General features: G+C 27.2%; 2 protein-coding genes across 6 annotated transcripts; one reads left to right on the forward strand and one right to left on the reverse strand.

The window, feature by feature from the left end:
- Nucleotides 1-226: 226 nt before the first annotated feature.
- Nucleotides 227-10567, reverse strand: LOC124427659 (F-actin-uncapping protein LRRC16A). 5 transcript variants are annotated; one of them, XM_046970857.1, is made up of 24 exons: nucleotides 10376-10567; nucleotides 9969-10066; nucleotides 9841-9891; nucleotides 9585-9778; nucleotides 9328-9505; nucleotides 8921-9159; nucleotides 8749-8843; nucleotides 8569-8610; nucleotides 7971-8158; nucleotides 7808-7885; nucleotides 7368-7701; nucleotides 6889-7285; nucleotides 6493-6811; nucleotides 6315-6428; nucleotides 6028-6233; nucleotides 5841-5928; nucleotides 5542-5766; nucleotides 5335-5355; nucleotides 5057-5198; nucleotides 4714-4963; nucleotides 3906-4615; nucleotides 3552-3791; nucleotides 3298-3362; nucleotides 227-3005 (listed from the first exon to the last, which is right to left on the reverse strand). In XM_046970857.1, exons 1-24 carry the CDS (start codon nucleotides 10410-10412, stop codon nucleotides 2892-2894), a joined length of 4425 nt encoding a protein of 1474 aa, XP_046826813.1. In that variant the 5' UTR covers nucleotides 10413-10567; the 3' UTR covers nucleotides 227-2891. The 5 variants fall into 5 exon arrangements, with proteins under 5 accessions (XP_046826813.1, XP_046826815.1, XP_046826814.1 ...); XM_046970859.1 differs by lacking the exon at nucleotides 8569-8610; XM_046970858.1 differs by lacking the exon at nucleotides 5335-5355.
- Nucleotides 10568-13503: 2936 nt separating this feature from the next.
- Nucleotides 13504-15332, forward strand: LOC124427313 (putative SERF-like protein). The gene is made up of 3 exons (XM_046970072.1): nucleotides 13504-13781; nucleotides 14523-14634; nucleotides 14778-15332. The coding sequence occupies exons 1-3, from the start codon at nucleotides 13775-13777 to the stop codon at nucleotides 14854-14856; spliced, it is 198 nt and encodes a 65-aa protein (XP_046826028.1). The 5' UTR covers nucleotides 13504-13774; the 3' UTR covers nucleotides 14857-15332.
- Nucleotides 15333-17535: the final 2203 nt, after the last annotated feature.

A 17535-nucleotide genomic window follows, 5' to 3' on the forward strand; every position in this document is an offset into this window, starting at 1 on the left:
AATATCAAATTATTCGAAGTTATGCGATTACAATATTATATTATATTTATAATATTAAAATAAATTGAATGGACAAATTAAATAATTAAATAAAAAAAATCTTTTTTTCATTGACTACATCGTAATGCAATATTAAAATAATCATAATTCTTTTCATAATTTATACATAGATAAGTTTATTCATTGGAGGATTATATCTTTATGTTTACTAAATACGCTATATGTATGTATATAAAGTTGCTGATACAGGAATGTATTTGAGTAAAATATATAAATATATCACACATGCACCATCATACGCACAGAGGCATACTGAGTCAGTTTTTAAATATTTACATTAAATCACTTTCATGTTGCAGGTGAATTTTTTCCTAATTTTTTTTTTGCGTTCTACAATAGTTATTACCTAACTTAGATTCGTATATCTTTTTTCAGTTTTACAAAACAAGATTAATTGCTACTATTAATTTGGCACAATGTGACAGTACTACTGAATTCTACTGATACTCAGTTTTTCAAAATTTGTATTGCCACTGGCCTTTTTTTTCTTTACTTTTCTTTTTTTCCAAATATGAGTTTCATGTTTTTGACTGAATATTGCACTGCATAGTCTAATATAATTTTAATAGTATAAAAGATCACCTGTAACATGACATATGCAAAATTGTTTATGAGCTTGCATAATATTACATACACGTACATGACTGAATGCTATTTTTATAATCATATTACATATTATATAGCTTTTGCTATTTCTCTAAAAGTATTGTTATCAAATATTTCATTAATTACCTAATCTTTATCATACTGATTTACATTTATATAATAAGTCATAAAATTTTATTATGGAATGTGTTATTGGCATGGTTAAAGAACGTAATTTGAATTAAACAGCTACAGGAAAATTTTCTTCTTGGTTAATATAGTTTAATATTTTAAAGATTAAATGTATGCAAATTTAATGTATGTCATCCTAAAGGAGACTTATAATGTACCTTCCAACAATGTATATTGATACAATGATTTGTATTATCTTCTTACATAGGTTCAGGAATATGTTGTTTTTCGGTTAACATGCAACATGGATTTCAAAATGCAACTTGTAGAGATTTGTGTATTACTGCATCCATGTAAATAACAATAGTATACTTTTCAATGATTATAGCTAACAGCGCAAACAAAAGTACAATATATGTTTGAACTGTTGCATTTTTACGTTTTGTTTGTTTTATAAATGTATACATAGGGTGTATCGAAAATCATAATATAATCGAGGAGGATTTGATTCCTTAATTTAAAATAAATATAAAACGATAATGACAAAAATTTATAATATCATTTCGAATGATTTACTTTTATTCAAAGAATCATATCCACTTGTTCATATAAGAATATTCAAGACACCCTACAAGTATACAATATACATATACATGCTATGTATGTATGTATGTATATTAAGATATTATTTCGCATTTCTATTTTACAGATGTATATACATATACTTTTCTCTATAAAAACCAATCGATTCTCTATACGATTATACGTTAAATACTTTTTTGTTAGAAAAGACAATATATTTAACAACCCCCTTACCGCAAAAAAATATAAAAATATAAAAAAAAACAAAAACAAAAAAAAAACCAAAAAAAAAAAAATGACTTTCTTCTGATCATTACTTTATCTATAACGATGTAAAAAATCAAATTATACAACATAGTTACACAATACAATTATATGTTTTCTTACTTAATGTTTTTCAACTTAAAATGCGATACTTTTATACTTTTTCGTGAGATGTTACATTGTATATTTTGCGTATATTATATTTTTGTATATATGATTGTATAATCCCTATTATATTCCAAACACCAAGTTAGTAACATGATCCGGTTAGAAAGATTTTTGTTTAAACTTGATATATACATATATATATATATGTATATATATATGTATATATAGTTATTTTATAGCATGATTTTTAATTTAAGACCAAAATAATTCAAAATGATACGCATATATGTAGCTTATATTCAGGATAACAAACAAGAGCTTTCTTTAAAATACTGCGATAAAAAAAAATCCTAACGCGTTAATAAAAAACGTAATCAATTGTATACTCATACATTAAACATCGGAAGACAAATACATTTTGCCGACAAAAATTAAAAGTAGAATAACACTTTTTTGTTTTATCATACGTAATAGGCACTTATTACGTTGACATCTATAAAACTCTATCCAATAGGATAGAAATTATTTGTTTACGTAGCCAGAACACACCCGTTTATCTAAACTACACAGTCTCTTATCTAAAATGTACAGGCGAGGACAACAGATAAATATTTAAATATTAAAAACAAGTTACCAATTTGTAAATTACTTCGATAATATCATATACAATATTATACCAGGCCTTTTATATTAAAGTTTAGAGAAATGCAGCATTGGCTGTGATTTAAATGGAAGTATTTGTTCCAATTGTTATTTGTATTCAATAGTAATTTAAATTAATTCTGCATGGTAAATGTAATATTCTGTTATAATATACAATAAAACCTTCTAATGACGTAATAATAGGAGACTAATACTTGTTATAGAAACTCTTGTTACCCTGTTCCTAATGCAAGTGTTCATTTAATAAATGTATATATATATGTATGTTATATCGGATTTCTTATGGCACGAATATAAACAAACAATGTGCTATCTTATTGTGCAATTCATAGAAATGCTTGTCTTAGATTATTCTTATAAATATTATGTATATTATCATTATTATTATTATTATTATTATTATTATTATTATTATTATTATTATTTTTATTATTATTTTAATTTTTTTGACGTACTGTCATAAAATCGATATTCTGGTGTTACACGGAACTGTATTGTTAAACGTCAACAACATCGTTGTCATAATTAAAATTTGAATCACGCAAAAACGAAGTGCGACGAAGTTTAAAGCTGAACGGAGAATCTTCAACCGTTTTCGGCACTTCCGTTACCTAAAATTGACAAATAGGAGGTAGAATAGAAAGAAATTAGTATATATAATTTCTATATACATTTTGATACGATAAACAAAAGAAAAGCAGAGAATTTCAAGGCAAAGTTAAAAAAAAAATGATTAAAAGTTACATTAAATATACGATACAGGCATAATTAGAAATCGAAGCTTGAAGGATTGTTTAAGGAATGATCAGTATTACAAGGCATTACTAAATACATTTTAATATATACAGCTGTCTTCTTTCTTCAGTAAAATAGAAAAAGAAAGAAATAAATGTCGTAAAGTACCTTGGTAACTGGTCGGTCAGCAGAACGTTGAAGCACCGACCTCCATGATGCAGGTGTGCTATGCTCTAAAATAATATATACAGCAAGGCTCATGAATTTTAAGGCTTTTCATGCATTTCCAAACTATTATAAAGCTTGTAAAAAAAAAAAATGAATATTTCATAATGGTTAACAGTGATGTTCGAATCGAGCAGTGTATGCAGGGTTACAATACACCGAACGATCATGCATCTTATGAAAATGTTTGATTTTACCATTTTCCTTTTTGTCAGGCTTTCCTTTATTTAAACTAGCTGCCAATTCTCTGACCGATCTTTTTTCTACACTTGTATTGCTCAGTGAACTTGCTGTACTGCTTGCTGATAATGTAGGTGGTAATGATGCCGGACCGCTAACACCACTATCAGTTGATTCGTCGAGAGCATCACCGGAGTCAGGTGTATTTCCTGCAGATGTATTTGGACTCGACCCATCACTCAATAAGCTAAATTCACCTACGATTATTAATATTTAAATTATTGGAATAAATTTGTTTGATTATTTTTCTATCTAGATAAAAAAAGATAAAAAGTGAATAAAGATTAATATAAAAATGTTAATAAATTTACCAGATTTCCTATCAGCAGCCATACTCCAAGGACGTGGCTTTGGTGCTGTAGCAGGAGGAATAGGTTTATTTTTTAAAAGAGCACCATTATTTTTTCCATCGCTGCTAGAATTATTTCCTTTAACAACAGATTTCAATATCGGTGACTTAGACGATTCCGATGAATTTTTGGTGTTGCTACCATTGGTTGGACTTCGTAGATCAAAACCAGTTGAACGTAGCTTAACAGAAGACATTGCTTGTACGCTAGATCTATCTTTGTCCGATGACGAATTCATATTATTTTGTAATTGTAATATTTTCCCACAGTCTTCTGATTCTCGAGAATTACGAGAAGTTGGGATTGATCCAATATTTGGTAAGGTATTACGTTTGGAAGAATCAACGGAAGTACTCATAATACTGTTATTATATGTATCCTTACTACTATCACATCTAGACATTACTCTCTCATGTCCCTGAGCATTATCTGTCGTATTTCGTCGAGCCAGAGGAGATGCGGTTAATGGTGAATCACCTTGTGAACGTCTTCCAACGAGAGGAGAAAATTTTTCTAAATTATCGCTAGATCTTGAACGTGGTGTTGGTTCAAGTAACGTTTTTAACATCGGTGAGTTACATCCATGCTTTTTATCTAGATCAGGTGGTATACTTTTATGACTTGCCAGAGATAAATTTGGACTCCCATCCGTTGGAAACGTATGTAAAGAACTAAACATACAATATTTTTTAATTACAAAAGCAAATTGATGATTATTAAAGATATATATATATATATATATGTATATATTTCTTTTTATTTATAATACCTATCATCACTTGTAGGTGATATAAGTGGTGTAGTTGGTGTTGTAGGCCGGAAAAATACATCTAATCCCTCTCCAAGAGCTAAACCATCTACGGGTTGATCTGGTCTTAACATTGGTCTTGTAGGTGCTCTAGTTTTTGTTCTTCGTGGTCTAGATTTAACTAAATGTTGTAATTGTTGACCTACAGTATTAGGTAATTCTGAGACAGAATCTAACGATTCTGTTAAGGAATGTTCAGTTTCTGAAATAGCTATAAAAAAAAAAAAAATATTTTTTTTTTACTATTATCTATCTGTAAAAAATTTATTATTCCCAATATTATTAAATTGTATATGAAACTAACCTTCTGCCTGACTTTTTGGCAGTGATGGAAGTAAATCAGGTATATCATCTGCTGACAATCCTTCTACAGAATCTACCACAGATTTAGGTCTTAATTTTCTCCCATGTAAACTTTTTCGTTTATTAGATAAGTGTGGAGTTGCCTGAATAAAAAACAATGCAATAGAAGTTTATTCAACAAGAATAAAAATAACAAAAAATTTTTAATGAATCGTCAACCATCAATATATAATTATATAATAATTGTATATGCCACTTATTTTTTTTTACTATACTTACAAGATTCAAATAATCCAATTTCTAGAGACAGACATAGAAAAAGTAACAACAATATGTAATTAATATTAATATTAATATTAATATTAATATTTATATATATATATATATATATATATATATATATATATATATATATATATATGTATTGTATATTTATACTCAGGAATAATAGATTAAATCATTTATGAAATAATTAATTAAAATTACCATTGGCGATTGTTCACTGGAACAATGACTAAGAGAATTTTCCAAGGAAAATGTTTCTGGAGGACACTCTACTTCTGAAATAAGACTAGTCCTTCCACCATGCAATGTCATAGAAACACCAGTTGCACTTGTAACACCAATAACACTTCCACTACTCATGGAACCTGCACTTGGTCGTAATACATCTGGAGTACTACTTCTTGTTCGACTATCACAATCTCCGATCTGCGAGAATAAAAGTTTTTATAAATATTGTGTATTTATAAAAAGACAAGATATACAAATTATAAATTATTCACCAAAGTTTTGTAGCTACGTGACAAAGATTCAATTACTTCGTCGGTAGTTCTATCAGATACATGCGCAGCAACCGCTAAGTTTAATTCACTAAGAATATTTTTTGTTCATTAATTAAAATTATGAAATGTTATAAGTATAAACACAAAAATATCAACATAGTATGATAATAAGATGAAATAGTCTTACTTGACTCTATTAATAATATCAGCACCAGCTTGCTCTGTAATAGTTGTGTGAATAAATTCTGCACTTATATGATTTTTCTCCTTACAAATATTACGAACATCATCCTCTACTGCAATAGGTTCACTTTCATCTCCTCTAATTACTGTTTGTGAAAGTATTGTTGGACATTGTTCATTCGCGCATTTAAGCATTGCATCCAATGAATCCTATGAAAAAATATTACTTTTCTATATAAAAATTCTTCTTTAAATGTTTTATATTCTTTTTAAAAGTTAAAGAAAAAATACCTCTAAGTACATAGTAACAACTTTGTGAAGTTCATTTGCCATATCATGTAATTTTAATTCAATTGGATTATTTTCATCTCTTCTTTGGAGTACTTCATGTAATCTTGGAAGGAGCTGTAAATAATACATACATTAGATTATTTATATGTTCATAAATAATTATAATGTTTTTTAATACCTGTTTAGAATTATCAGCATCCTGTATCAGACCAGTAGCATAATTAATATCATTATTTGCATCACAGCTTTCTGCAGCTATAGCTTTGATAGTATCCTGAGTTTGAACAACAAGTCTATCAACCATCTGTTGTGTGGAACTTAACAAAAAACCTTGCTGAAGTCTAAATGCTTGTCCATGACTGTATTTACACGGAGTAACATTTCTTTGCAGCAAATCTTGGATTTTTTTAGCTAATTGTTCTGTTTTTTCAGCAGACGTTTTCATACACGGTTGTAGATCAAAAATTGGAAATGGCATATGCCTCACACTACAATTTCTGCAATCGAATAAGAAATATATATAGTTTATAAAATTGGTATATTAACTGATTACTGTATTGTAAAATGAATTTACTTTTCCAAAGCATGCACAATATCTGCATAACCTTGAAGCGTAATATTATTTTTATCATAAATGATAGTCCTTAAGTGATTATTGATTTGCAATGCTTTGGCTAATAATCTTGCACCAGGATCTCCAATCTGATTTCCACTTATGTCTAATGTATGAAGACACGTATTACTTCCCAAAGCATTAATTAAATTATAGAGATCAGATTTAAGACGAGAATCAGGTAAATGTAATGCTTGTAAAACGCAATCATCCTCTTGCAACATTTGGACTAAAGCATCCATTACAACAGCGATGTGTTTACTTTTCATACCAGTCGTATTTCGACCCATATATAATTGTTTAATAGACTTATTTTTACCTATGGCTGTTATTACTTGTGCCAAATCAACATCCATATCTAAAAATATATATCTATGTAAGAAGACAAATACAATTGTTATATAACAGTTATTAATTCACAGAATTTAGAACGTACGTACTGCTGTCCGAAATATCCAATGATGCTATGCATCTCACGCCATGTATACACGATTCCAAAACATGAGCACCCATAGAACCTAAATTATTTCCACTCATATCAAGTTCTAAACCTACTGTACTTTCATTACATGCCAAACCAAGTAACAAATGTTTTAATGCCTCCAGAGGTAATTTACAGAAAGAGATGTTTAAGTACTTTAATGAAAGTGTTGCTGTAAAAAATTGCTTAAAACTGGGAGGTATTTCTTTGGTCTTTTTACTTGAAAAAGAATTGCGAGCAACATTTAGATGGACTAGATTAGTTGCACAACCTCGCAATAAAGCACCAAATAGCTATAAAAAAAATTATATGAATAATTGGTCTCCAATATAAAATTTGTAAAAAAAAAAAAAAAAGAAAAAAAAAGAAAAATATTTTAAATCTTAAATTTATACTTACACATTCTAAGGTAGTATCTGTACCACTAAGATCTAAATGTGTTAAACTATTAGGCTGTGCCAGAAAGTTACATAAATTCTATAATTAAATTAATTTTTTTGTTAGATAACGATATTTAATAGAAATATAATTCAATCAAATATTATTCAATATATAAACTTACATTAATATCATCTTTCAAAGTATTTTCTGAAAGATTTAAGTATTGCAGACTAGTTGGCATACTCCTATTTAAACTTAATGCATGTGCTATTTGACCAATACCCTTTCCAGTTAATCCACAGTGAGCCAAATTCAATTTTTGTAATCCCTTTGGTAATTTTCCAATAGGGCCACTTAAATGTGTAGCTCCTTAAAATATAAATAATCATAAATAAATATTCCATAATAAATTTTACATATATTTCAATTATTATATTGTGTAGCTCAGCCATCGATAAGCTTTTTACTGTAATATATTAGATATTGTATAAATTGCTAAAAATGTAAGAATCTAAGATGCAATCGTGTTACTACAAAGTAGAAAATTAAAAAATTTATAAAAATGTAAATTATTTTAACACTAGATAAGTTAGTAAAGCTACTATTGCAAATTGTAAAACATGCAGTTTTTGTTTTATAACATATATTAAATTATATAATCATAGTTACTATAACATTGCAACATACTACGTATACTGATAAATAAAAAATTGAAATGAAAATAATAAATCCTACTGATAGATATTAATTCTAGTAAAAATATGTGGTTATTTGCACACCTTGCATTAATTTGGCAATTATCCCACACAAGCTAGATGCTCCTACAAAAATATAAAATTACATACAGAGGGATTCCATTACATATGAATAAATATTGGAAAGGTCAATGCACAAAAATGGATGTACTAAAAGACATAAGCTGCAGATAAAAAAATGTTAGTGCTTTTGATGAAACTTGCCTTTGTCCTCGATCATATTATGTGACAGATCTATTGTCTGTAACATTGTATTAGCATTAGAAATTAAGGCTAATGACAATTTGTGTGCAAAATCCCTATAAAGGAAATCTAATGTTTATAAGTGTTTTTGAAAGGGAATACTTTCTACATATCATTTCATTCATACTCTTACCATTTAACTCCGAGATTATCCAGATAGAGTTCTTGAATGGATAGTGATCTACGCATAACATGCAATAATCTTTCAAGCGGTTCATGGCTTAATTTAAGATGAGATGCTCTCAATTTTGTAAACCATGTATTATATTCCAAGGCTGATATTATTGGTACCAAATCTTTTTGATCTAAATGATCAAAATCCCTTAAATTAAGTTCTCTGGTATCATGGGATAAGTATATTGTGTCTACATCCTAAAATTTCATATTGTCAGTACATAAATTACATATATATTTATTATTATATATAAGAGAGAGAAAGAGAGAGGGAGACAGACAGAGAGAGAGAGAGAGAGAGAGAGAGAGAGAGAGAGAGAGAGAGAGAGAGAGAGAGAGGAAGAGAAAGAGTACAATTATTCTTACCCAGGCAACTTCTTCTCTATATGGTACACCATGTAAATCGCACATACACGCATACTGGGTGGAAAAACCACCGCAAGGCCCAGTGTGTCTTGTTGCTTCTGTACTCCTGGCTAATTCACTACCTCTTATGGTTTGTAATCTGCTTGCTGGGATTACTTCTATCTTTCTTATAATATAACTATTAAAGAAAATATAAATATGAATATACTTGGTATAAAAAATATTGAAAATAATTATTTTATTTAATAAATATATACTTTAATGGTACTGTAGGAAAGATATTGCGAATTGCAGTATGTAAGGCCTCGATCATCGCATCGACTTCGGTAGTATCCGCACCCACACTGGTTGTAGTAAAATTGTAAAATCTTTCTCCTACAGTTAAACATAATTGGTTTGCTCTTTTGGATTCTATAGATACTATTTCTAAGTAATGGAAGTGGCAGTCGATCTGGAAAATATTATAATTTATTAAATTTAAATATAGTTAAATTTTGAGAAAAAGAAACTTACCCTTGTGGGTACTTTGGCCGTTAAAAGAAAAAGACGGCATGGTGAAAATACCTGAAATGAGAGATATTGATAAATTAATGGCAAATTAAAATTATTGAATTTATGAAAATGTTTTACATTATACTTACAAGAACACGGTTTTCTTGCTTGTCTGGCTTAGTTTCTAACTTGACAACATTTTTTAGTAGTATCTTGACATGCTTACCAAGTAGCGCTTTCACCGATTCTGTAAACAATGAATTATTCATGACGTTATATACGTGAAAATACGAAAATCTTGGATTGTTAGATATAGATATATAAATTATACAAAAAGAAAAATATATATTGTGTATGTGTGTATGTGTGTGTGTGTGTATGTGTAAAAATTGTATTTTAAAATAAGAGAATTAAATCAAAATCAATTTTATAATCAGAACGAATATGAATCCTTTAATGAATCACCGGTCTTTCGGATCACACGCATGTGTGATGATATATGAGAGATGACAGATCACTGATTTATGCGAACGTAAACATTGTAAACGAGACTAACCGTTTAAATCCTTTGTGAGTTGCGATCTCGTTGACATTTTGCTAAACTTAATATGTTTTCCATATATCCCGAGCCATTTAAGACATTGTTTTTCTTGTCACTTTATTTCCACTGCTTTTATAAGCACTTAAAATGATATCATTATGCAGGGCGATGTCGCACAAGTCCAGAGCGCAACAATCGCCATGTTGGCACCTGCCTGCTGTCCATTGATTCCACACCATTCCGTTCCGTTCGTTTCTTACTTTCATAAAATTCTTAAGGCTGTGTATCATCCCTGATTTTATAATGGTTTATACCAACAATGAATATAAGGGTAATTCTTTAATTATTTTAATGAATAAGGATTAATTTTATATAGATGAAGGTTTAAACGAGGACACGGCTTTTTCAAATTTTTGAAGAAATTTAATTTTCTTTGAAAAAAGTCGTTCCCAAAAAAGATGCTTTTTTGAAAATAGTTTATACAAACATTCGAAAAAAGCCATGTCCTCGCTTAAATTTTTATCATTAAAATGAGATCTTATTCGTTAATATCGAATAGGAATTTAGACAGGACTCATCGTTGGCGTAAACGCTGTTTTCGATATTTTTCATGAAAATAAAGTTTCGTATAGTGGCGCCCCTTAAACTTTGTGGCAAAAGAGAAGAAGTTCTTATTCCCACTACTGATTTTTATATAAATGTTTGGATGATGTGTGCTTTGTTTCCGTGAATTAGATGGTTGAGATAAAAGTTCCCAGTGCTATTTTTTTCTGTGATTTTCTATATCGAAGTAATCTATTTTATTATTACTATTATTAAAACTATTACTATTACTACTACTAATGTAATAATAATATATAATATCAAAATATAATGATAAGATTTAGAAGAAGAAATGCATATATACTTAAATATTATATAAATCATGTAAATACATTTTACATTGTACACAATGATGATGATTTGTAATAAATAAAAGAAAAAAGAATATATTTAAAAGGTATAATATAGCCAATTTAATCGCTAATGTCTTATAAAGATTTCAGTCCTCTTTTTCGTGCGAATTCACATACACAAATCGTATCTAGAGTAAGATTATTTAATATTTTACATTTTTTTTTTTTCATTAAAATCGAGTCAGTAATTTTTTCACTTTCTTCTTTTTTTTAAAGTTAAATTAAATTAATACTTTTATCTTTCATACGTAGTATATTTTTTATTACTATTAAATTATGTTCTATTAAAGTTATAGTCACGAATCTATAAGATATGGCAATTATGGGGATCGTTGAAATTACATTAATAAAGTTACTCATGGAATTGAAACATATACGCTGAGATATGTCCCAAGAAAATGAATGTTTGTTTAGATTTGATTCGAAAATTTTTCATTTACTTTTACCTTTTTTTTTCACGTTAAATTAAATTCAATTAAAAATGTTATCTTTCATAAGTAATACACATATATGAATATTCTCTTTTTCTTTTACTTTTTTTTTCTAATTCCTTTTATTTTGATTAAAATCAAATAATATTAGAGTAATAAATTAGAGCTTTTTAAAAATCACGAAAGAAATAAAAAAATGGCAATTGTTTTGCTGGGAACATTGGTACTGTACTGTATGAGGATGAAATAAGCATCCTTAAATATATACTATGCTCTTTATTTCTACGACATTACGGGAAGCGATTTACTTTTCATTTTTCGATAGAAATAATTCAATATAAATTACCCAATATAAAATATTTATTTTAAATTAGATGAACTGTGAATTGATCCATTTTCTACTTTTCGATTCAGATAAATAAATTTCATGATACTATTTTTATTTTATTTTATTTTTTTATACTTTCTTATCAAAAGATTTGACTGATAGATAGAAATTTAAAAAAAAATAATAATATAGTAGTAAAATAATCTTTAGATCGTGGGATTTTTTAACGTTTCTAATGGTACCATGGATCTCCAGATATAGCAATCTCCACATAATGAGATCTGGGTCGGTATTACGTTATATCGAAATCTAATTCGATGTAGGTATTATCGGGCGAATAGCTGCATATTTCAGTGAGTTTTCAAAATATTTTCAATCTAATTCTAATTAAACATTAAAGCAGTTATTCCTTACATTTCTAATAATACTTTTGGATAAATGGATTATATATAGGAGAATTCTAAAATAATTTTTTAAAGAAATGTACTGAAAAATTATAATTTCTTTATTATCCTTATATGTTAATATATATATATATATATATATATATATATATATATATATATATATATATATATATATATATATATATATATTAACATATAAGGATAAAAGATTTTAATAATAAAAAACAATTTTTATTCTTTCTTTTTTATTATTACAGACAGATTTTTTGATTTTTAAATAACAGTAATAATTAAAAGAGTAGATTTACCGTTGGCTTACAGATGCTATATATCTTTTATATTTTATATTGTATATGTTTTGTATTCCATCGCGAATAATATCGAGCTAATAGCTGCTATTTGTATAAATTGAAAAACAAAAATATAAATATTTGTATAAATTTAAAACAAAAAATATAAAGTCTCTACAATTAATAAATATTTTTCAATTAATCTATCTTCAGGAATGTAGAATTTGATATATGATTGTACTAACATTTTTACTACATACAAAAGTTTCTATCATCACATATTAATTCAATTATTAGATTGTGCTAAAAGATATAACCTACACAAGCATATATACTGATGCAATAAGCTCATCAAGGGAATAGTGAATGTTTATTGCATTTGTAGTTCATATTTTGTCCATATCTGTCGCTGAAGTCATATACGGTTTTTTATAACTACCTCGATAATCCTTGGTTATACTTATGATTATTTATATTTATGAAAATTTTAGATCAATTTTATCTTTGATCAAAATATCTCTATGTTAATAGGTTAATTCTCATCGTATCAATGAAAATTTCTTTAATCATGAAAAATTCTAATCAGAAAATATTCGATACTATCTAATGAGATAGGAACAAAATTGATAAAGAGAGTTGAGAAACTCTGCATTATTATTATTTGTTTCCAACATTGGTTACTAGAGGGTATGAGCGACGTAACGATAGTAGCGCCTCTATGAAACATTAGGGTATTAAAATTTGTACGTTCCTGTACGTATTTTCGTATATGTGTTCGTTCGTTACTCCGAGAAAATATCTTTACGAGTAATATACTTTTGTATATCAGAAGGATCGTGCCACTGGACGAAGTCATTTATTTTGGTTTAGAAATTAGTATATGTGTTAGTGATATAGCCAATTCGTGATGGCAGACGAATTGTAGCGGTGCTTTTTCACCGTTCGACTTGATAAAATTTTTCAAGTACTTGTTTATCGGAGATCAAGAACTAAAAGAAAAAAATGACCCGTAAGTTTTTCATTAATTATATATTCTTTCCAGGTTTTTAATGATATCAAAAAGAGATGGCCAAATAAACGTACGAATTAAGGAGGTCGATATGTTTTGTGTTATTCACGATTGTGCTATTGTCACGTAAATCAAATAATCACGATGTGCTCGTCCAATAATTTTCTTAAGATGAAATATCTCTTATATCAATTTATTTATCTTATATTTCATAGAAATTTTTTTAATAACGATGAAATTGTTTCTTCGAGATTACCAAGTTCTTATTTAATCGTACAATGATAGATTAGTATTATCTATTTTGAGGTGTTTGGCGTATTTTGTGATCTTTTTTTTTTCCCTTGTATTCTTAACCATCGATTACGTCGCAAAGTCATTATTGCGAATAATAAATGTAATTTTGTGATATAATCTCTGATGGTTTTGTTTAATTTTATCAAATTTTATTTGCTCTTCGTTCGAACACGGAGAAAGTTTGAATGTTCTAGAAAAGTCCAAAACTAATTTCGATTTTAAGGATGACTCTTTCAAAGATTTATTGAAACATCGTTTCATTATATTTTGTGGATTCAATAGAATTATTTATTGTTATTTTTTTTATAAGAGATAATAAATAAGAGATAATAGTGTATTTTTTTTTATTAAGATAAAGCATAATGTCTGTGTCTGTGTATGTGTGTGTGTAAAATATAATATATACATATAGATTTATATAAGTAAGATTTGAATTATTGAATATAGGAGGAAATCAACGTGAACTAGCAAGAGCTAAGAATATGAAGAAAACTGTTAAAAAAGCTGCCGCTGAGCAGGAAAGCAATAAAGGTCTTTCATTAGAACAACGAAAGGCACGGTAGGTTATACGTTTCTTTTTATTTTTATCTCTGTTTATAATCTTTTTCTGTTGAAACTTAAAATAATCACAAAAATAAAAAGCACGTTGTTTTATATATATATTGTGGATAATCGATTAGTATTAATGATATGATATTGCAGAGATGCGGAACGAATGAGAGAAAAACAACTGAAAAAGCAACAAGAGCAACAAGAGAAGACTAAGGAAGCTGCAAGATAACTTTTTAAAAACTATCTGTAAATTTTTACTAACGACGGAATCAAACTTTGCAAGTATGTTTTTAAAATTGACGATCATAATGCATCAAAGTTACATCCATTGCGAGCACATAAAGAGTACACAATGTCTTTGATCTTAGAGAATTTCTTCATTATTCTCTGTATGTAACATTATGATGTATAACTGGACTTAGCTCTGCGTGATGTTATTTACATATTATTCGTAATAATAGTCAATATGTATAAAACTATTGTTACTTATATCTTGATGGTCAAAGAAAATCTATTTGACCGTAGTAGACTTTAAGGATATTAATTAAATGATATGATACTTGTAGTAATAATTTTGTGTAAATTTAAACTTCAGTTATTTAATATGTTGTGTAATTAAGTGAAAGCACAGAACGATAAAGAGAAAGGATATGTATGTTTGTCATTTCCTTATAATAAATTATGCAAATTTATTAATATTCGAAATCAATATGTGCTGTTATTTTCCTTTTATCTCTCGATAATAGATAAATTATCAAAATAAGATTGTAAAAAATATTTAATGTTATTTATATGTTCAAATTTTTTTACGATTAGTAGAAATATTTCGTAAGAGCTTGCAATTTATATATACTTTTTTTTTTTTTTTTTTTTTTTTTTTTACATTTTATTGCACTTTCCCAAAAGAGTACATTTTTAACATACTATTTTATCGTATAATTCTGAAATTTCCTTATATATAATTACAAATACTTGGAATATAAACATTACTTCTGTCAAAAGTCAAATGATCTCATAAATGTTGTAGTGGAAGACCAAATCTTAATGCTAATATGGGAAAGGAAAGAGAAATGTTATGTTATATTGAACCATGGACGTAGTGTCTAGCCTCTAAAGACCAAAAGCCCTTATGATATAGTCGTATTCTTTTCCTATCTCTTTTTTTTTTCTTTTTACGAAACTGAACAATCAATAATTTTCCTAGTTAATTCGAATCCATTTATATTGTAATTATATTTTGGCGTTTTAATACATGAATAAGCAGAGAGATTATCTCCGTTTTTTATTGTTGAAAATTTGTTATATTCGTTATACGCAAAGAACGGATATTTTTTTTTCTCATTTTTCTTTTTTTTTTTTTTCATTTTTTTTTCTTTTCTTTACATTTATTTAAAAACTTCACATTATGTTGCACTTTAATATCGTATGTAATAACTAAATTACTTAGTTAATTTTAAGTATATAGAATGATATTTTTATTATAATTTGAATAAATTTCATATAGCAATCAAATTATACTATCAGCGTAAAAACTTTTCGTTCTGGTGCGATAATTGATAAAATTATTATTAATTTATCTATTAAATTGTACATATTTTTTTTGCACGCAACTTGTTCGATAAAAAAATTGGACTTGATATCGATTTAATACGATAATGAAACGATAAGATTAAAAAAGATACCTCTATTTTTATATAATTGTAAGTGTCTGAAATTGAATTGATTTAAATCAATTAGATTCTTTAACAATATTTTTTTTGTCCGGATCGTTTAATATTTAAAAATAACGAAAGATACAAAAATTCTATTGCTTTTCATCGAAAAAAATTGAAATTAACAAAATTTTATTAATATATTTGAGACGGATAAGAGTAATCGCGAATATGTCTTATTTAAGAATACACAGAATGATTAAATTTTTTACATGAATAATATTTAATAACGATCCGAGAATATTAAAGGAATAATCTATATAATATGTTGAAGAAAATTTTTTAGAGAAAAAATAAAAAAAAAAAAAAAAAAAAAAAGAAAAAAGAAACATCTCGTTTCTACAAGGACTTTTTTTTTACGAATGTAGAATAGACAATCTTTACAAGTATTCCATACAGATTTCTAATTATTATATTTTTTTTTCTTTTTTTCATTTTTTTTTTTTTTTTTTTTTTTTTACGTTAATATTATAGTCACGTATTTATGGCATAAATATTCCCTTACGTATCTATCTCGATGATGTATCGTTTTCATTTATTTGTATTATTTATTTTTTTCTTTTTTTCTTTTTTTCATTTTCCTTTTTTTTTCTTTTTTTTTCTCTTCTTAAAGACGGAAACGTTCACATAAGTATGTATAATTAGAGTTAATGTGGTGAAAATGTTGCAAGATTATTTTTAAGAAGTCGCAGCAGATCTTTCTAAGAGAGAATTACTCTGTTTACGAGTTTTTCCTACATATTCTCGTTTATCTATTATAAACGACTTCATATTTGTAATATTAGCACCATATCTGTTATTGTATGTTCTCCTATGTGAACTGTTTTATAATACGTAATAGGTCGATCATAATGAAGCCAGTTCTGTCGTTAATAACGAAGAAGCAGAATAGAAAAACGACAGCAACGTTTTCTTGACATTTTCTCTGACTCGACAACGATCTATCCCATTAATCATTTATTCATTTATGATTATATCGATTATTGATAATCCTTTCAAAGATATACTATTATGACCTGAGACAAATACATGTGAGTCAAAAAATGCCACGAAAGTAGAAATATATATATATATATATATATATATATATATATATATATATATATATATATATATATATATATAAACTACAAACAAACAAAAAATACTCGTCAAGCACAACCATTGGAGATGCGGTCACATTATTATAATAACAA

The sequence above is a fragment of the Vespa crabro genome, chromosome 10 (genome assembly GCF_910589235.1).
Source record: "Vespa crabro chromosome 10, iyVesCrab1.2, whole genome shotgun sequence".
NCBI classification, from domain to species: Eukaryota; Metazoa; Arthropoda; class Insecta; order Hymenoptera; family Vespidae; genus Vespa; species Vespa crabro.